We start from the raw sequence: 21,614 nt of genomic DNA on the forward strand, positions 1-21,614 counted from the left end.
AGCATTTTGCAAGTATCTCACCAATACGGTTTATTGACAAATGGACAACCTTCTAATGCACCAGCACCTACTGAGGGCTTTACTAGCCCCCACCCCACCCCAGGTTGGGCTGGTCACCACAGTCACTTCTGCCTGCCCCACGCTGCTCTACTTTCATCTGAATTCCTCTCCTCTGCAGCTGGGTATATTCCAAGGGACTGCATAAGTGTTCCTCAGAATGAGGAGTCTAGGGACAGATACTCTGGGGAAATGCATGCTATGATCTGTTTTTAAAATATGATTTTTAAGGGAGTCTTGGAGGATAGCGGAATATTATAGGCTCTGAAAAGTCCTGCAGTCGTTTTGTTTAATCCAGTAGTTTCCCAATATATTTAACAACAGAACCCTTGTTTGTGTAACATCTGTTGAAATCCCACATTGAAGTCCCATTCTCTGGTCAGCTGGGGTCCCAGGGGTTGGGGGCTGATGAATTGTCTATTCTATCTCCGCTACAGAGTGAATTTTTATGTTAGGTTAAATCCTAACACCGAATAATGATGGTATTAGGAGGTGAGGCCTTTGGAGGTGATTAGTTCATGAAGACAGGCCCACACAGATGGGATTATTGCCCTTATAAAGGGGACCCCAGACAGCTCTCTTGCCCCGTGTACTACGTGAGGACACAGAGAGAAGACAGCTGTCTGCGAACCAGGAGGTGGGCTATCACCAGATACCTAATCTGCTGGTGCCTTGACCTTGGACTTCTAGCCTCCAGAACTGTGAGAAATAAAATTCTGTTCTTTAAAGCTGCCCGGTCTGTGGTATTCTGTCCCAGCAGGCTAAACCTACTGTCACAACATGTGCTCAGCTGCTTGTCCTCTTCCTAGAAAATCACCTCTACCCAATGGACTCTTCAGATGCCAGTGTCTGGCCAAACCTCACTGGTCCTCCCATAGCCTCTGGACACACATTTTGTCTGGGCCTTCCCAGAGTTACAGTGTCCACTCTGGCCCCCACCTCTTCTTTGCTGTACAGACATGAGCTGCTCCAACTCACCTGAGTGGGCGTCGTAGTTGTCCTTGCACATATAAACACCCCCATGGGGCGCCTGGGAGCCTCTGCCTTCGGCTCGGGTCATGATCCCAGGGTTCTGGGATCGAGTCCCGCATCGGGCTCTCTGCTCAGCGGGGAGCCTGCTTCCTCCTCTCTCTGCCTGCCTCTCTGCCTACTTGTGATCTCTGTCTGTCAAATAAATAAAATCTTTAAAAAATAAATAAATAAACACCCCCACCAGCTGGGTACTCATCCAAAGCATGGGCTCCTGCTCCGGGACTACTGCTCTGGGTGCATTTAGGGAAACCTGACTGGACCCATTCAAATCAGAGGACTTTGCTGTCCCCGAGGAGCTGGGTGATGAGGGCTGTTGAGCGAGCAGCTGCTGTCTCAGGTGACTAGGCTGCTGTAGCGCCAGCACTCGGGGCTGATTCCACTGGCCAGGAAGCTGTCTGTGTGGCAGCGCTGTGACGTGTTTTGGACAGTATGCTTATCATGAGGGCTATTGTTGGGGCTGGGTGTGCAGCTGTAGTTTCCCCTTGCTGAGTCCTGGACATGCTTGTTCCAGGAACAGTCATCCCTAGGATGGTCAGGGCTAGTGAAGTGGTGTGGATGACTGCACTGGTTGTCGTGGGTAGAGATTCTTTCACATTGGTGATCTTGTTCAGTGTGATTGGGGAAATCATTGTAGCTTACTCCTCAGACACAGTGGCTGTCATGGACCCCACTGATAGGACACCATCACCTGGTATGTTTAATGCTGTTAGAACTGTGATCGTGGCTGATATCTGAGAGTCAGTGGACACTGATGATTCCAATCCATTGATTATGGAGTTTGATGCTAATGGGGCTCTGATTGGAGCTCTCTGATTCTATTTTAGGGATTAGCTGAAGTAGCTGTTCTAGATGAGGCTGTGCTTCTGGATCTCTCATTTGGGGTCTCAAGTATTGGGTTTGTCTGCTCAGTGGACCCAGCAGAGCTCAGTGGACCCATTTTACCACAACCCAGAGTTGGCTTGTGGTAAAATGGGAGGAAAAGCTAGTGGTGTGCTCTTCTGGACCCTGACATTGCTGTCCTCCTGGTTGCTGGTGAGAGATTAAGGGGAACTGCAGAGCTATTGTCTCTCCCATTGTTGGATAGAGCCAAGGTTTCAGTGAGCATGCTGTAGGTCCCTTAGGCACAGAGATTTTTGTGGAGTCTGCTGGATTTGATTCAACCCCCTGAGTTGTAATAGTGCCTGTAAACAAACAAACAAAAAGAAACCAATACACCTGCTCCCTCCACCAATCCAGAGTTCTTTTCAAATGTTCTCAGTTGATGAAGTATCTTTATTTGAAGAGTCAATAAAAATCATATCAACACCAACTACACTATTGCTGACTCATTCATTTGTGTGCCAGCCCTGTGCTAATAGATCTGAATTGATGCATGATCTTCATTCTTCTTACAGATGAATTTCACTAGTGCTGGCAATTGTGTTTCCTATTCAATGACTACTCTAGAGACTCTAGAGTCAGCAAAAGATGGAAATCTGCAATTGCATTTTGTCTTCAGTATCTAGATGACTTTCTTGATGTGAGTTTCCTACTGCATTGACTATGGTTCTAATATTTAAAGATATACATTTTTTTGGTACAGTGTGATCCCTAATTGCAATCCAAGTGCTTCATTTAATGCAATAGCCATCCAGGATAGTTTTGACGTCATTCAGTTTTCACCTTGTTCCAAGTAAGGTGCTGTTCCATTGCACAAGTATTGTTGCATTGAATTCTCACAACCAACATGAGATAAAGATTATTATTTCTATAATAATGAAATGATGAAGAAACTGAGGTTCAGACAGGCAAAGAGAACTGTGCAAGGTCACACAGCCAGGAAGGGGTGATGCTGCATTTGAAACGAGGTCTGTTAGATTCTAGAGCCCAATGTCTTCCCTGTCGCACTCTACCACCTTGCAAAAATGTAGCTTTATACTCCTGGTTGATCCAACCACTCTAGAAGGAAAGTCCTAAATCAGCTAAGAGCTAGGTCTCTTGGAAACCTTCCTCTTTCCCCTGGGCAATGGGCAGAAATAGGTCCTTAACCCAATGCTCTCTCATTGCATCCTTGGCACAATCATCAAAGGACTAATCCCCAAAACTGGAGGTAACCCAACCCAGGTGTTAGGCTCATCCTTCCCACTACCTAGCTTTGAAGAGGCACTGACCCTTGTCTTCAATTCTGCCCCCATCTGGCACCTGTCCCCTCCATACCCCACTTTACTCTAGCCTTGTGCAGAGCAAAGGGGTCACAACAGGGCAGGAGAGCGGGCCAGAATGTGTGGAAAGAGTAAGAAGACCTAGGTTCTAGACCTGGATCTATTACTGACTTGCTGTGTAATCTTGAAGAAGACCCAACCCTCTTAATGCTTCCATGTCCCCCTCAAAACAGTGAGGGGCTTGGGCTCAAAATTGTAGAAGTCCTTTAAACTCCAGTGATCTGTGAGTCTGTTTGCAACAAAAATCCTGGCTGTAATGAATAGAGGCCATGCCACAAATTTTTATTTGCAGGGATAGACGTTTCCATTGGATCTGATTTTATGGTTTTTTTTCCCTCATGTAATTAACCAGTTGTCCCTGCCATGCTATGGTAAAGTCCATCCTTCCCTCACTGATTTGTCATGCTATATGTCATTATATACCCAGACCAATTTCCATGCTCTTTTGTTCCTTTGGTTCACTTGTCTATCACTGCACTGACACCATATTTTCTTACTTTAATGTAAATCTCAGTATCTGGTAGAGTGAGTCTCCCATCTTGCTCTTCAAAATTATTTCAGCTATTGTTGGCTTTTAGTTCTACTATATAGTTTAGAATCTGCTTATCAGGTTCTACAAAACCCCTGTTGGGATTTTGGCTGGAAGTGTGCTACAATTATAGATGCAGTAAGAATGGACAACTTTATGATAATGAGGTTTCCCCATCCACAGCAGTATTTTTGAGAAGCCGTGGAGTGTAGGCTAGCCTCTGAAGTCTGACCTGGGATAGAATCACGTTCATGAGCCTCAGTTTCCTCAGCTATACAACAGGGATAGTAATAGTACCCACTTCGCTGATGGTCATGAGGGTTAAATGAGAAGATACCTATAAAGCACTTAGCATGGTGCTTAGCCCATAGTAGGTGCTCAATAAGTAGAGCCTGCTACTAGTAATGATTATCCCCTCTGCTCCTCTCACCAAGATCGGTATCTGCTTCCTGGGTGCTCGCCAAAGATATTTCTCTCTGGCAAAAGTTATAGATTCATGGGAGCAATGAGACATCCAATTTCCCGCCACCTCCCAAGATCTTCCCCCATACTGTCCTAGAAGCTCAGGACCCAGGGCTGCACTCCTATCTGGACTCAGAGAGGCTTTGGAGGTGGCCGTTGTTCTTCATTGGAATAGGACAGGGGAGGGCAGTAGGGGTCCAAGGCCTCCAGTCTGGGCCATCTTAAGAGGGAACTACCCAAGCTATTGGCCTGGCAACAGATGGGAAGGACAGACAGCAAGGGAGAGACAGCTGGGCTGATAGACAAGATGGAGGGAGTAGACAAAGATAGCATCCTGAAAGAGGATGGATGAGCAAAGCCAGAAGTCCCTTGGAGGTTATCCTGCATTGCTCCTGCCTCCAAATTCACTGGTGTCCCAAGCCATTCAGACAACTTAGGGTTGGGCGGGGGATGGCTATACTCACATTATATGATCTTCTTGGGGACATTACCTTCTGTCTCTTCTTTTGACAGCTTCTTCCCCTCTCTTTGGATCTGTGAGAGCCCCCAGGGCAGGATAGATGGAAAAGGTATAATGTGGGTGCTCACCAGGAAGATTAAGGTCTCCTTCCACAAGAGATGGCAATAGTCGCAAAAGTCACTGGATACCCATGGCCCTGCTGGTTGATGGTCCTGGAGAGCACTGAGCTCAAACAGGGGAACAGACAGCAGCTCCAAGACAGCAAGGCGCTGCTGGCACTGGTGCCATCTCTCTTCTGCCTGAGTATACTACCACCCCTGTCCCCAGTTGTCCAGACTCCTTCCTAGCTGGCCCCAGGGGACTTTACAGGGCTGGAACCAATGCAGACAAGAGGTGGATGGAAGGTGAAGTTTCCCACTAGCTGCAATGAGTGGGCCTCTGGGGACTCCCATTCCAACTGGTAAATATTCCCAAGGCCTCTGTCAGCCTTTGCTGACCAGCTGGGCAGAACTCTGGGCTTTCCAGCCTTCCCCCCAACACAACACCAGGGAATCTGAGTCTCAATGACATGGATGATCTTACTGGTCTCCCAACTCTTGGGCTAAGAGCTGGCCACTTGATTTTAGAGCTGCAGATCAATCTCACCGTCTCCCCCCACGGCACAGCTGGGGAAAATGAGGTCCAGTGACTTACCCAAGGATGAGAATCCAGTCCTCCAGGCAGCTCTTCCTAATGCCTATGACTGCTGCAGCCTTCTCAGATTCCTGAATTCTTAGCTTAGGAACTTGCTGCGGCTCTCAATAGTCTTTAGTGTGAAGGTCCTAAGGAGACCTCCCAGGTCCCAAGTATCCCACCAGATCTCATTCATCTGACCCACAAACTCTTTCTGTGACCTTCCAGCAAGCTCCAGGGCTCCTCTCCTCTGGAAAGCTGTACCTGCACGACTGGTCGGTGTGACCTCATCAGACTAGCCCCCCCCCCGCTCCCCCCCCCCGCCCAGAATGAAGACCAGTCTTCTTCTCTCTCTTGAGGCTGTCTCCTTCATCAGACTGGGGCTCCCAACCATGAGAACCAGATTCCCACCCCCTCCCCTGACCAAAAAAAGAAAAAAAAATTTAGAACACTAAGGGGAGATTACATCCCTAACATTAAGTCAGAAAATTTCAGGGTACATTCTCTCTCCCATTAGACTGGAAAGCTCTAGAGGGCAGTCAGTAACTCTCCCATCAGACAAACAGGCTTTTAAGGGGCAAGACTGGCCCAAGTTTGGAGATCTACCAGTCAGACATATTGATCCCAACACAAAACTTTATTGTCAATACATAGATGCCTGGCCCTACTGGCTTCACCTTTCTCCTCTAGGTGCTTAGGTCAACTTGGGCCCCAGCTAGCTCTGGCCTAAAGCAGGGGACCAGGGATGTCCATCCTTAGGACTAATCTTGGCTGCCTTGGCCATCACTCCCTTTCTGTGCTCATTCTTTGCTGTGGGGCTCCTTCTCTCACCCAGCATCCTTCTCCATCTGAATTCCTCTGGACCTGGGGCTCACAGACACAAGCCCTTGAGAAGCCACCCCCTTCACAGCCCCAGGCATTTGCCTAGGTGTAAGGCAGAAGGTGGGCTCAGGACAGACTGTGCCAAGTCACATAGAGATGCAGGAAAATGCCACTGGGTGTGTGTGTTCAGGCCCCTTGGCTCCCATTCTGCCTCTCAGCGGCTGCTCTTGTGTTTGTTAAGGAGTATGTTTGTGTTGGATTCCTGAACCTGCAAACCAAGGTGCTTGTGTCAGTCCCCCACCTTCACATGGCATACACCCCCTCACTCCCCTCTGCTAGCTTCACCAGCTACCCTGCCAGGCTTCCCAGGGAAGTCCTTCCTATGTCTGACTCTAGCTGCCTAGTGTCCTCTCCAAGCTTGGGAGCTGTGGACATTCACAAGGCCCCGGGTCATTCTAGCTCCCTCAGGTGGTATGGGAAGCAGAGAAAGAAACTAAGGAACGTGGGTGTGTGCCTTTTTCTCCCTAGAAGCTTCCTCCCTCTGGAGGAAGCTGTTCTGGGGCGCTCTAGCGTGAACCCAGGGGTCCTCTGCCCACAGTGAGCCTAGGTATCTGCCACCTGGCAGAAACGGAGTTGGCTCTTACCACCCTAAGAAGGAGTAGTAGGTTTGAGGGAGTCAGGGACTTAAGTGACTCAGTGGGAGGAGCCTCATGGGGGGTGCGGGGCAGAGCCTCTCTGAGAGGGAAAGGGTGGAACCGAAGGGATCCGCGGAGGCTGTGGGCTGCACGTGAGGGTCCAAGCAGGGGATCGGATCTCAGAAGAGACAGAAAGCTTGGCTAATGGGGCAGAGGCTAGGCTGGCCCGGGGGTGCGAGGCGGGCTAGCACTTGCTGGGTAGGAGAGGGAAGGTGCACGCACCTTCTCCCTGTTGATGAGTGCCGTGATCAAGTCTTGCTGGCAGGTCACGTCGCGGATGTCCAGGGAGGAGCCGCTCACCACCGACAGGTTCAATGACAAGTGCTTGTGCAACAGCTCCTCCTCCTGCTCCTGGTTGAAGCGGATGGAGCGGACCTCCTCCACTATCCTGGGGGCGGAAGGATGAGTACTTTCCGAGGAGGGCTGAGCGAGCAGAAGCAGCGGGGCTGCCCTCCCATCTCTTCCCTGGCCTCCACTCCGCTCCGCCCTCCGGCTTCGCTCCTATGGAGGTCCAAGCCGAGCTGCGGGGTGGTGTGAGATGGAAGGAACAGGAGGGTCTGGATTCCGGCTCCTCCACCCACCGACCCCCAGCGAGTCATTGAAACCTCTCGGGCTGCGGGGTCCGCCTTATAAAACGGTGAGGGCGTGAAGCCAGAAAAATCTGAGGCTCCGCTCAGCCGGGACTCACGGGACTCGGGGTACCCCCAGTACCCGCCCTACGTGTTGAGCTCATCTCGGATCTCCTTGTACTGCATCGAGTTCTCCTGTATTGCCTCGAGCACCAAGCAAAAGTTGTCATAGGTGTTTTCTGAGAGGTTAGACAGGTGGCCGCCCGACAGTGGCTCCTGCGGGACGCCAGACATCTCCAGACGGGCAACCACACAGTGCACCACCGGCAGCTCGTTACTTCCATCCAGCTCCTGCTTGCCTCCCTGGGAAGAGCGAAATGGAGAGGAGACAGACAGCTCAGCCGGCACCCCTCCCCCAGCCCCTTCCCGCTTGGTTTGGGGGGAGGATGAGTCTCTTCGGACACCAGGGTTCTAATGCCCCTCATTTCAGCTCCAACCAACCTTAGCCCTTCCACCCTGCTGTGGGAGCTCAGCTTCAAATGCATTACCCCCTCCTCCACCTCTTGGAAAATTCTCATCCCTTTTCAAAACTTAGCACCCAGTTTCACTCCTGATAAATCCTACCTAGCCAACCTCTAAAGCTCTACCTACTCTCAAGTCATAGTTCCCGGCCCTCAACATTTGGGACGTACTCCCCTTCCACCCCCACCAACATTTTGGAAGTCCTACCCATGAATGAATAACACTGTAGCTAACATTTAAGGAGTTCTACCTGTGTGCCCACTACTGTTCCTTTATCCATATAATTCTCATAATAGTCCTATGAGAGCAGTACTATCATTATTCCCATTTTACAGAAGAAGACATCGAGGTTTAGATTGGTTACCTGCCCTAAGGTTACCCAGACACTCAGTTTTGAGTTGCCATGGAAACCAGACATCTAGGGAACCCACACCCCTCGGATGGCACACAAGGTGGGGGATGCTGTCCCCGCGTCTCAGGCTTGACTTTCTCCAGGCCCTTGAGGGTGCAAGCGTGCGTGCACACATGGGCACACACACACACATACGTGTGCTCAAGTCAACACCCATACGTTCACCCTCTCCTCCCTTCTGCCATCCCCAGCCCACTTACCTCACTGAAGTTTATCTGATGCAGTTGCCCCTGCTCTCCTGCCTTCATCATTTGCTCCAGATTGGTGGTGACCACGACGACAAATAGGTTGATGCCAATGAAGGCACCGATGGTGATGAAGGTGGCAAAGTAGATGGCGCCCCCAATCTCCATTGCATACTCTCTTGTCTCCATCCTGGAGATGACAGGCAGGGGCCCCATCATCGCCCTGGCCCTTTGAGTCTCCATTTCCCCATCTATGAAATGCGGACAATATCTCAAGACCTCCTGGGACTTCTGCTACCTCACTGCTGTTGGGTAGATCTAGTGCCTGCTCTGATTGTCAAAGGATCCACTCTTTGCTGAGCACCTGCTGTCCCGCCAGGGACAGAGCGTAGGCCTCAAGCCAGCCCTCCAAGGTGGGGATTTGTACATTGGCATTATCAAGTTTAATCTATTGGCTATACTCTTTATTCATGTTTTTCTTATTATCAAAAGTAATTCAAGCTCATTATAGAAGGATCAGAAGGAAGAAGTGAGATATACAGGGAAAAAGCCCATCCATTCTTAATACCTTATTATGAATCCTAAGTAAGAAGGTCTTTCTCCCTTCCTCTCTCTTTCCATACACCCCCCCCCCACATATGTATATATACACTCTGTGCCAGGCTCTATGCTAAGAGATTTATACAGCTTTTCTCTATTGATCACAGCAGTTCAGACATAGTTAATTATTATAATTCCCAACTGCCAGGTAAAGAAGCTGAGGCTCGGAAGAGAGATGAAGTAACTCGTCCAAGGTCACGGGGCTAGTGTGATTGATCAAGGACTCAAAAGCCCAGCCTTCAGTCTACCTTTATTGCTCACCCTGTGATTTTTCCACTGCCTACATCATACTGGGCAATGCCTGATGAAGCTCTTTGCCAACTGTTCTACTCTCTCAAGAGATAAAAAGATAGAGACCTACTCCCTGGAGGGGACGGGAAACAAATAGGGTTGAGATGTAAATGGAAAAGACATAGAGAACAGAACCCGGTGGCCATCTGTGGCCAAAAATGACCCTGGGCAGCGGGTCTGTGAATGAATGAAATGAGACTCTTAAGTTCCCAGGAGTCCAGGCAGTTTGGTGGGCTCGAATGTGGGCTGGGAGGCTGTCCTGAAACCACAGATCTGCTCTCTTGCTCAAGGTCTCGCTACCCAGCTGTTTAGTGTGACAGGGGCCATTTTCATGAACAGGTCTGCAGTAGGACTTTGAAAGGGGGACAAGGCCTCGAGAAAACCAAGACCAGTCCTAGGGGGTCTCCTTTTCCCTGATTTGAAGGCCCAGGCAGCCCCCTCCTGCTGGGCCATCCTCCTCCTAAGCCCTGGAGCTCCACTCCTACTGCCTTGCCCCACTGGGGGTCGGGGGAGGTGGGGGAGAGATACCCTGCAGACACTCACTGAAAGTTATTGTAGATATCCACCCAGCCATCTTGGGTGATGCAGATGAAGAGGGTATACAGGGCAACGTGCATGTTCTGGAAATGCATGGGCAGAAACGCACCAAAGAGAGTGACCCCAAACACGGAAAACACCTGTCAGAGAGACCAAAGAAGATGCCTGAACTTTACCCAACAACCTTGGAGAGAGGACAAGCAGCTGCCATGCAAAGCTGCCAAGGGAATCCCAGGGGTTCAGGCCCAGAGGCCTCTCCTCTTCTTTAGCAACCCCCTCCCCCCTCAGTCCCCAGTGACCTGGGGGCTCTGATCAGGGAAAGGGAGCAGCTGGGGGTGGGGGAGGGCACTGACCAGCATGAAGAAAAGGATGAGGGTCATGATGTTGGCCATGTCAGGCACCGACTGCAGGATGACACGGATGATCCGGGCCAGAGGCTCCACCGCCATGCACACATGCACCAGACGAAGTGCCCTACGGCACAGCCTCTCAGGGGTGCCCCTTGGCCCCTCCCACACCCCACCGCCCCACTTACCCCCTACCTGCCCAGAGGGGCAGAGATGATCCCCACCCCATCTCTCTCCCGGGGTCCAGACAGGTGCCCTTCTTTTTCCCAGAGTTCCCAGCTCACCTGAGGGTATAGGTGATAGTGTTGACATTGAGTTCGCTAATGAACAACCCCAGGAGCAAGATAAAGATGATAAGGAAGTTGAGGATGTTCCAGCCGTCCTGGGGGGTGGTGTGGGATGGGGAGGTGGGCCAGCCCCAATGGCGTCTATCAGACCCAGCCCGTGGGGGACATCCTGGGTCTGCCCTCCCACCACCCCAAGGATGGGGGAGCTGTTCTTCTCAGGGCAGGGCCGGTCATTTGCCATCCACTGCTGTTACTTCTCCTGCTGCCCCCCAAATGTGCCACAAAACACACAGGCACTCGTTGTCTCCTGTGTATGTCAACAGCCAAGTGTATTCTCGGAGACACACGGTGGAGACTCTCATACACACAGCTGATTCCCAAGCTGAGCACCCGCCTTGGCCAGTGCAGTGCTGAAAATGGCCCTGACCTACAGTTAGGGGACAGGAGAGGGTTTGGGTGCTCCAGGCGTTGTGTGACACATGCTACAATTAATAATAAGATGAAAATAAATACTAAGAAAGCCATTAAAGAATACAGCTTCGGTAGCCAGTTTAGAAGTGGACTAGCTCTCACTGTGCGAGAGAGAGAGAGACACACAGGGAATTTTTACAAGCCCTTTGTCCAGCAAGGAACAAAGTCATAGAGGAATGGGGACAGAGGAAAGAAGCTCCCGTGTATGAAAAGTTCAAGCACAGCCACTAAAGATGGGAACTTATGTAGCAAACCATGGATGCATTTAACCTTTAACCAGTGATCCCACTTCTAAAATGTGAACCATGGAAACTCTGGTCCAAGTACAAAAGGCCATTTGTGTAAGGCTGAAGACCACTAAAGTGTCCGACAATGAGACACTGCTGTCTCTCATTGTAAACCACATGGCATTTAGTCAGTGAGCACTGCATAGCCAAAAAAGAAGAACGAGAAAGATCTCCATGTACTGATACAGAAAGGTTGCCAGGATCCATTAAGTGACAAAAGCCAAGTGCAAACGGAGGGAGGACAAAGGAAAGGGAGGACTAAGATACATACATATTAACTTATGATTGCAAGATACACACTCTGAGGGGCGCCTGGGTGGCCCAGTGGGGTAAAGTCTCTGCCTTCTGCTCGGGTCGTGATCCCGGGGTCCTGGGATTGAGCCCCTCATCAGGCTCTCTGCTCAGCGGAGAGCCTGCTTCCCCCTCTCCCTCTGCCTGCCTCTCTGCCTACTTGTGATCTCTGTCAAATAAATAAAATCTTAAAAAAAAAAAAAAGATACACACTATGAGGACAAACAAGAGACTACAAATACAAAAAGACCACCTGACGGGGAGGGGAAGAGATGAAGGGAAGGAGTAGAAGAAATATTCTCTGTGTACCTACCTTCCCATATACTTTTGACCAATCTGTATCTGCATTAAATATTCAGAAAGAAAAACTATTTTTTAGCGGGAAAAAATGTTCTTAAATGTATCGGGCAGTTCAATGAACACAAGCCTTCCTGGTATCCCACATTCAGCACACTTGTGCCTACACATACACAAGGTGATGCAAGTCTGTCTATCCACAGATCCAGCCCTCCACCCAGCCAGTATTAAGCTCCTACTGTATGCCAGACCCTGAACGAGATCCTAGGATACAAGGTTTCTGCCCTGCAGGGCACACCGACTATTTCCAGGAAGATAGATAATGAATTTAAACTCCATGTGAGACTGCTAAGTACACAGCATCAGGGAGACGCAGCAACACCTAACCTGGCCTGGGAGAGACAGGAAAATTCCTGGAAGAGAAGATATTTGAAGGAGTCTTAAGCTGTAAGCAGGAGTAAAGCAAGTGAGTCACATGGCAAGAGGCTTTCATGGACTAGGGCTCAGCTTGCATAAAGGCAGGAGGTGAGAGGCAGCAGTGCATGCGTGCGCGCGTGTGTGCACGCGTGCGCGCGTGCACGTGCGTGCGTGTGTTGGGGAATGCGACCACTATCATTTTGGTAGCTGAAATGTCAAGGGCAAGGCAGAGAATGAGGAGGCTGCAAAAATAAGCAAGCCACATCCTGGAAGGCCTCAAGCACTCTAAAGCAACTGGACCTGATCCTATAAACCATAGGGAGCTTCTGGTATTTTTAAGAATTTGAGAAACATTTAGGTGGTGAAATAGTAATTAATAGGCTGTGGGGGTGAGGAGGTGGGAGGGACCCCATAGGGTAGAAGAAAAGGAAGAGCTGGGGACAAAACTTGGGGGATTCCTATGAGGCTGGGTAATATTTTGAGATATTCATGTACAGACTTTCTTCCCTTTCCTGCATTTCCCCTTTCCCTCCTCTTGCCTCCCCTTCTACCACGGCTTTTTATCAGGGAGCAGGTTTTGTAAACCAGGACCGAGGGGAAGAAGGGCGGGGATGGATGAGGAAGGAGGGGACAGAAGCAGTCTCCCACAAGCCCTGGCTTTTGGCACCGGAAGCCTGGGCCCTAGAGGAAGGTTAGGGTTTAGGACATTAGTTCTCAGCCAGGGATGATTTTGCCCTCCAGGGGACATTTCAGAATGTCTGGGGGTGTCATGACTAGTTTGTCACGACTGGGAAGGTGCTAATGGCTTCTAGTGGGAGAGGCCAGGGATGTTTCTTCCAGTGCATTGGCTACCCCTACAGTAAAGGATTATGCAAGTCAAAATGTCAATAGTGCCAAGGTTGAGAAACCCGGATTTAGGGGACAAGCAGAGTGCCTTGGAGGAACATTAGATTCTCAGGCTTGCTTCAGTTCTCTTGCGCTATTGGAACCCTGGGGCTTAGCCTTGAAAGTGTAGGCCCCTGGGGCACCTGGCTGGCTCAGTAGAGCGTGCCACTCTTGATCGCAGGGTCATGAGTTCAAGCCCCACACTGGGCATAGAGCTTACTTAAAAAAAATAAGAATGGGGTGCCTGGGTGGCTCAGTCCTTAAGCGTCTGCCATTTAAGCGTCTGCCATCGGCTCAGGTCCCAGGGTCCTGGGATCAAGCCCTGCATCAAGCCCTGCTTCGAGCCCTGCATGGGGCTCCCTGCTCAGCAGGGAATCTGCTTCTCCCTCTCCCACTCCCCCTGCTTGTGTTCCTTCTCGCACTGTCTCTCTCTCTGTCTCTCTCTCCGTCAAATAAATAAATAAAATCTTAAAAAAAAAAGAATAAAAATAAATAAGTAAAAAAGCCTTGTCCAGAAAAATGCAGACCCCATAACTGCTGGTGAAAAGAAATCTCAAGAAGATATGAAGGAGGAACTGTGTTCTCTCATGGAACAGCTGCCTGCCTGCCTCCTAGGGCTAGTTCTGGTAAAGTGGTGCATTGAAATGTTCACAAAAAGCCTGAGTGTGCAAACAAGTAAAAATGCACCAGCCCATTCTATTTTCTCTTAATAAACATCCTTGCAAACGTTGCTTGCACAAAGCAGTTCTTAGGACATCCAGACTTCAGAAATGTTCTGGGTTCTACACTCTGTATTCTGTGAAAACCTCTGACCTCTGGAAAACTTCTAATTTTAATTGATTATCCTGGTAATGGCATTTATTTATTTATTTTTTAAGATCTTATTCATTTACTTGAGAGAGGGAGAGAGAGAGAGCAGGAGAAGGGGGTGGGGCAGAGGGACAAGCAGACTCCCTACTGACTGGGGAGCCTGATGTGAGGCTCGATCCCAGGACCCCGAGACTATGATCTGAGCCGAAGTCACCCTCTTAACTGATTGAGCCACCCAGGTGCCCCCTGGTAATGGTATTTAAAAGATACTTCTGGGGTGCCTGGGTGGCTCAGTTGGTTAAGTGTCTGCCTTCTGCTCAGGTCATGATCCCAAGGTCCTGGGGATCGAGCCCTACATTGGGCTACCTGATCAGCAGGGAGCCTGCTTCTCCTTCTCCCTCTCCCCTCCCCTGACTCGTGCTCTCTCTCACTCTGGGCTCTCTCTCTCAAATGAATAAATAAATAAAATATTTTTAAAAAATAAATGAATGTTTATTTTAATGAAAGGTATAAGTACTTGATAGTTTTAAAAGATTTTATTTTTATTATTTTATTTATTCATTTTTTTTCATTTTTACTTTTTAAAAAGATTTATTTATCTAATAGAGAGAGAGCACGCATGTGCGCACACACATGGAGGAAGGAGCAGAGGGAGAGAGTCTCTAGACTCCCCATTGAGCAGGGAGCTGATATAGGACTCCATCTCAGGACCCTGAGATCATGACCTGTTGGGTTTGACGGGTTCAATCAAATCAAGATGCTCAACCAACTGAGCCACTCAGTCACCCCTAAAGATTTTATTTTTAAGTAATCTCTATACCCAACGTTGGGCTTGAACTCACAACCCTGAGATTAAGAGTTGCACGCTCCACCAACTGAGGCCCCGATTGTTTTTTTTTTTCTTTTAAGATTTTATTTATTTATTTGAGAGAGGAACAGATAGTAAGAGAGCACGTGAGTGGTGGGGAGCAGCAGAAGGAGAGGGAGAAGCAGGCTCCCCATGAGCAGGGAACCCGACTCAGGGCTTGATCCCAGGACCCTGGGATGATCATGGCCTGAGCTGAAGTCAGATGCTACTGACTAAGCCATCCAGGTGCTCCTTGATAGGTTTTTGGGTTTTTTAAAAAGATTTTATTTATTTATTTGACAGGCAGAGATCACAAGTAGGCAGAGAGGCAGGCAGCGGGGCTCGATCCCAGGACCCTGGGATCATGACCCTAGCCGAAGGCAGAGGCTTTAACCCACTGAACCACCCAGGTGCCCCCATAGGTTTTTGTTTTGTTTTGTTTTGTTTTAAAGATTTTATTTATTTATTTGACGGACAGAGATCACAAGTAGGCAGAGAAGCAGGCAGAGAGAGACGAGGGAAGCAGGCAGAGAGAGACGGGGAAGCAGGCTCCCCGCTGAGCAGAGAGCCCGATGTGGGGCTCCATCCCAGGACCCTGGGATCATGACCCTAGCCAAAGGCAGAGGCTTAACCCACTGAGCCACCCAGGCGCCCCCCCCCATAGGTTTTTTTAAAGCCTCTTCTCAAACATGCCCAAAGGCAAAATAAATCCCTTGACTTCAGAAATCACTCACTGCAGAAGTCCTAGTGAAACAAAGCTTGAGTACTCGTCTCATTTAATGTAGCATTAAGACCTGTTCCCACCCAGACAGCTCTGACACTCCCAAACAGGGGTCAGCAAGCTACAGCCTCTGGGTCAAATCTAGCCAGCAGCCCTTTTTTTGTAAGACCCTCAGGCTAAGAATGGTTTTTATATTTTTAAATGGTTAGGGGGCAAAATCTAAAGAACAGTATTTTGTGACATGTGAAAATTATATGAAGTTCAAATTTCAGTGTCTGTGAATAAAGCTTCCTGGGAACACGGTCATGGTCAGTTTGTCTGGACTGTTTACAAGGCATCTGTGCTCCGGGAAGAGGTGAGTGTCTGTCACAGGTCCTGCATGGCCCACAGAGCTTAAAATATTTACCCGGCCCTTTGCAGAAAGTCTGCTGACCTCTGCTCTTGAACCTTGTAAATTAAGGTGGAGACTCTCAAACCCATTTCTCAGGTAAGGAAAGCAAGGTTTTCCCAAGATCACAGAACTGGGGAAGGCTAATCCAGGGACTGGAACCCAGGGAGGCTGTGCACTTCTAGGACAGATAATTTCCTGCTGCATCTTAGACAGACATCTCAGAAATAGTCAGTCTCTTTCTCCACATCACAGACACACACACACACACACGCACGCGTACGCATGCATTCTCAGCTTGTCAGGGCAGAAGCACAGGGTTGGGGCACAGTCCCTCGGGAGGAGCTGGGGCAAGGGCAGAGAGGGCCCAGGATCTTACCTTCCAGAAAATCCAGAAGCCATTTAACCAGCCGAGGAGAACCTCACAGATGAGGATGGTCAGCACAATGTCATCTATGGTAGAGAACAACTCATAGTGTTTCTATATGGAAGAAAGAGAAAAAGAGAGGGGCCGAGAGGTCAGTGGAGCAGAGCCTGGGGGAGGCCGGAGAGAGGGGGCATCCATGGGGGAAGGAAGGCCCATATTCCTGCTGCTTTTCATCCTCAATATCCTTGCGGCTCCCTTTAGAGCACATCTTCCATGTATTGTGCCATTCATGTTAGCATCACCCCCTCCTACAAAGTAGCTTTCCTCACAGAGGAGGAATCAGAGAGGTGCCCAAGGTCAGATAGTTAGCAAGAAAGACTGTTGTCTGGCTATAAACTTTTCCTCCTAACCTCTAGAGTAGGGATACATGAGAAAGAGGGGTTCGGGAGAGGTAGAACAGGCCCCAGGACTGGGAAGAAAGGCCTTGCCCCCGAGATGGCAGATAAAAGCCTCATCCTTCCTTCTCTGGTTGTCCCAACCACTCCTGCTGCTCCAGCTCCCGAATGCCCCAGGCAAAGCCTGGCCAAACTCCTGTGCATCCCCCACACTCATGGGTCCAGTTCCCTGGGTGGACTGATGGATGGTTGGATGGACGGATGGATGGATGACCTTGAATTCTTTTTGAAATCCAACTCACTTTCCCCCCCAATCTCTCAGACTATACTGACCCAACTATAGTTTGTGACCCCACTAACAGCTCCTAGAACCTCTGATTCCGCCCTGGCAGTTACCAAAATTCTTGTAAAGACTCTTCCCTTCCTTCACTTCCATGGTCAAGACTCAGTGCCTCAAAGCTCACTGCCACACAGAGAGGACTCCTGGTTCCCCCCACCTTACCATCACCCATGTCCACTGGCTCATGAGAGGCTGAGCAGAGCTTCTTAAACCCAGATGGGAGGTTAAGGTTATGAGCCCTCTACCTGTTCCACATTCCCAAAGGGCATCACAGGCCAGGGATGTCTGTTTACAACAAGGAAGAACTTTCTTTCCCATCATCTGTCCCCTCAGCTCCATCCCGCTGGCCCTGGGAGGCAACAGCTCTCCTCACTGTTTACTACACCACCCTCCTGAGTAGGCCTCCTGCCTTCTCTAAGTCATGAGATTCTAGAGTTAAATCAGAGTTGCTTCCTCTGCCCACAAGCCTGCCATGGCTCCCGATGGCCTACAGGGTCTGAACCAGGTCAAAACCAGTCTGACATTCACAGGCCTCTAGGATTTTACCTTCGTGGACACATATCAGCATTTTTGACCAGGACCCATGGGAAGATGGATGTGCTTTGTATTTTGCAGCAGAGTACCCTCTCTTCCTCCTGTCCCCTCCCTTCCTCTCTCTCACACACACATACAATTTTTATTTCCTTCTTTGTCATTTGGCTTCATTCTATCTCAGAAGGCTGGTGTCTGCAGTCTGGACCGATCTCGCGATCCGTGAGGGGTAGAGGCTGCCATCTTGGCTGCTGGGTTTCTGCCTGCACCACACCAGAGGCCCTTCTTGTCAAGGCCACAAGAACTAAACCCAAGGGATGTTCCATGATCTTTCTCTGGCCTCCTCTCTCGCCTCCTCTGGCCCTGCACCCCACCCTCCCCAACAGCCCATTCTCCGGGGTGTTCCCACTCCTCTGCCCACCCCTCCTTATTCTCCCTTCATTTGGCTGCCACCATTCTCTGTCCTCACTGGAAGGCTCTCCTCAAAGCTCTGTCCTGGGCTGTTCCCTTCTCACTGGACACTCTCTCCCCAGGTGGCCTCATCTCCTCCTTTAGCTTCTGGCCACCACGTACCCAAATGCTGTCAACCCTCATGCTGCCATCTCTATCCCTGATCTCTTGGTTCAGAGTTGACCTCCAACCTCTCCCTAGACATCTCTGTGTGGATATTGCCCTGGTACCTCCAACCACCACACCACTCTACTCATCTGACCTCAGCATCCTCCCCACACCTGCTTACGGTTCTGTGTCCCCCATATCCCAAAAAACAGCACCATCCCCACACAGTTGCTCAAGCCAGAAATGTAAGCCCTTGCTCTCCCTTTCTCTACATGTGTGAGAGGATAAGGTATGTTAAACAGTGTACACATATTAAGCGCTTACTGTTTGTTGGAAAGAATAGTGATCAGGGGGCGCCTGGGCGGCTCAGTCGGCTAAGCCTCTGACTCTTGATTTCGGCTCAGGGCATGATCTCGAAGTCCTGGGCTCAAGCCCCACATCAGGCTTCCCACTCAGTGGAGAGTCTCTCCCCTTCTCCCTCTGCCCCCTTCCCCTGCTTGTTCTGTCTCTCTCTCAAGTAAATCTTAGGAAGGAAGGAAGGAAGGAAGGAAGGAAGGAAGGAAGGAAGGAAGGAAGGAAGGGAGAAAAGAAAGAAAGAAAGAGAAAGACCAGTCAGGAAGGCCCATGGATTTGACTCCTACAGAGCATCAGACACATGACCTCTTTTATCCATGGCCTTGCCCGGGTCCAAGTCCCACCACCTTTCACTGAACACAACACAGCCTGCCTGGTCCACCTTTTCCCATTCCCAGCACCCTCCCTTCTGTGGTTCACCCTGTGGGAGCAAGTGTAAGTTTTCTAAAACACATGTCTGGTCATGTGTTTAAAGCATGGTTACTTCCATGTTTTAAACCATTCCCTGGCTTTCCAATGACGTAGGATAGAGGCCAGCCTCCTTAAGATAACTTAAAGACCCTCCAACAGCCGGCTGCTGACCACTTCTCTGAAATCATCAGCCTTGGCACTGGATACTTTTATTTTTTTAAAGATTTATTTATTTATTTATTTGTCAGAGAGAGAGAGAGGAGCGAGAATGAGCACAAGCAGACAGAGTGGCAGGCAGAGGGAGAAGCAGGCTCCCTGCCGAGCAAGGAGCCTGATGTGGGACTCGATCCCAGGACGCTGGGATCATGACCTGAGCCGAAGGCAGCTGCTTAACCAACTGAGCCACCCAGGCGTCCCTGCACTGGATACTTTTATAATACAGATTTCAAATGGCACAGTTCATATATGTAGCATATTCCTTGTAGGAAATTAAAACATCAAGGATAGGGGCGCCTGGGTGGCTCAAGGTTTAAGACTCTGCCTTCCCCTCAGGTCATGATCTCAGGGTTCTGGGATCGAGCCCCACATCGGGCTCTCTGCTCAGCTGGGAGCCTGCTTCCCCTTCTCTCTCTCTGCCTGCCTCTCTACCTACTTGTGATCTCTGTCAAATAAATAAATAAAATCTTAAAAAAAAAACATCAAGGATAAGACCAAAATCATACTAGACTTCAAGATGGCCATACAGAACTTGCTCACAAGATCTTTCTTCCATCCCCAAACACTCTTTCCTACCTCTCTCTGCCTGGATGACTCTCACTTACTCCTTCTTCCCATCTGAAACATTCTTTTTCCCAAGAAGCCTTCCCTAGCTGTACAGATTAGGCAGGTTCGATGCTTACTTTGAACTCCCACATACTCCGTGACACTCAGGCATCCATAATGACATGCTTGTGTCTGAGACAGCATTCGGTCTGCTGCGATCATACCTAGAATTTCTCATAGTGACTTTTGATTAAATTGGAATACCCTCCCCCACCAGGCACCCATTTGTCTGCCTCTACTCACACTATTTTTCTCCCGCCCTATCTCTCTACAACAAACCAATGCCTTCCTCAAATCTGGGCCCCCTCCACCACGAAGTCCTCCTTGATCTCTAAGTTCCTATAAGGTCAGAGCTGGCAGGCCCCTGAAGAACATTCAATGCAATCATCACGAACAGGTGAGGGGCCTGAGGCCCAGAGAGGAAAGTGGCTTGCCCAGGCCCCCTGTTAGATCAGTGGGGGCAGAGGTCGGGCTGGAGTCCCACCTGGCCAAGGAAGGAGTTGGTGCGCAGAGCAATGGTGATGGCGTTGACCACCAGCAGGGAGGCCAGCAGCAGCTGGAAGGCGGGGTGTCGAAGCAGCTGCTGGATATACATGCGAGTGATGAACTCCTGGATGTCCCAGGCATCCTGGGAGAGGGCGGGGGAACTTCCTTCAGGCAGGCGTCACGTGGGAGGCCTCGGCCTGGACGTTTGTTCTCAGTGAGTGGGGGCCCCTGGGTGAGGGCCACTCTAGGGGGAGAAGCGGCCTGAGAGGGGTCTTGAAATGGGGGCATCGATGTAGGGGATCACTACCTAAATGGCCATGGAAAGGGGGTGACTGCTGGGGAATCTTTGTGGGAGCCATTGCAAGGGAGACCTTTGAGGGCTCAGCTGGTAAGTGACTGTCATTATACGGGGTTCCCATGGGGAGCACTGCCAGGTGGATACTAACATGCCATGAGGGGGTCACTGCAGGGGCCACCGGGAGGGTCCTCGGAGGGATGTTTAGAAACTAGAAGGGGCAGAGTTACGATGGCAGCCCGTGGCCCCTGGGGTGCAGTGGCACAAGGCTGACTGTGGGAGCGGGGGAGGTGCTGCAGGCCGCCGCCCCAGCCTCCTCCTTACCTTGGTGCTCATGATGTCCTCGCGGTTGATGAGGACTTGCTCCTCCGGCTGGGCATAGGGCTCATCAGGAGCCCTCTGCAGGGGTGAGCAGAGGGCCCATCAGTGCAACCGCGGCCCCTGGGACCCAGGGCGATGCCCCTGCGCCCTGCCCCTCCCTGGCATGCCCAGCTGGGGTGGACCGAGGAAGGGGCCACCTACCAGGGCAGTCAAAGGTTTAATATTGGTATCAGTCCACTGCTGCCACCAGTTGTCTTGGTTACCTATCATAGCTGCTCAGTCTCCTCCCACCTGTCAAAGAAACTTCTTTCCAAGTGGTCTTGCTCCCCCTCGTGGTGATATCATAGAGGACTCTGTGACCTCCAGCTGTCTGCATTCCACCAAAGAATTCTGATACCAAGAAAAGCTCCTCCCACTGACTGCCCTCGGTACCCCACGGAGGGAGCCAGGGACACCAAGGGGCTGGGCTGCGGTCAGAGGTCAGAGGCTGATGGGAGAAGGTCAGGTCTCTTGTGCAGCCTGGATAGAGACACAGGGGCTTGTCCCTTCTTCAGGTCCAGGAGCTGGAGGTGAGACTGGGAGGAGAGAAGAGAGGTTTGGCCCTGGCCCGGAGGCCCTCCTCCCAGCTGACCTCAACCTG

The 21,614-nt window shown here is 50.3% G+C and overlaps 1 protein-coding gene across 1 annotated transcript; it reads right to left on the bottom strand.

The window, feature by feature from the left end:
* Positions 1 to 6,449: 6,449 nt before the first annotated feature.
* CATSPER4 (cation channel sperm associated 4) lies at positions 6,450 to 21,244 on the bottom strand (the record flags this gene model as incomplete). The annotated part of the gene is made up of 11 exons (XM_080802184.1): positions 6,450 to 6,503; positions 7,153 to 7,318; positions 7,651 to 7,862; positions 8,634 to 8,808; positions 10,053 to 10,186; positions 10,400 to 10,520; positions 10,678 to 10,775; positions 16,474 to 16,575; positions 20,357 to 20,500; positions 20,978 to 21,052; positions 21,176 to 21,244. The coding sequence occupies 11 exons, from the start codon at positions 21,242 to 21,244 to the stop codon at positions 6,450 to 6,452; spliced, it is 1,350 nt and encodes a 449-aa protein (XP_080658310.1).
* Between the last annotated feature and the right edge of the window lie 370 nt (positions 21,245 to 21,614).

This window comes from Martes martes, assembly GCF_963455335.1.
Source record: "Martes martes genome assembly, chromosome: 4".
NCBI lineage: Eukaryota > Metazoa > Chordata > Mammalia > Carnivora > Mustelidae > Martes > Martes martes.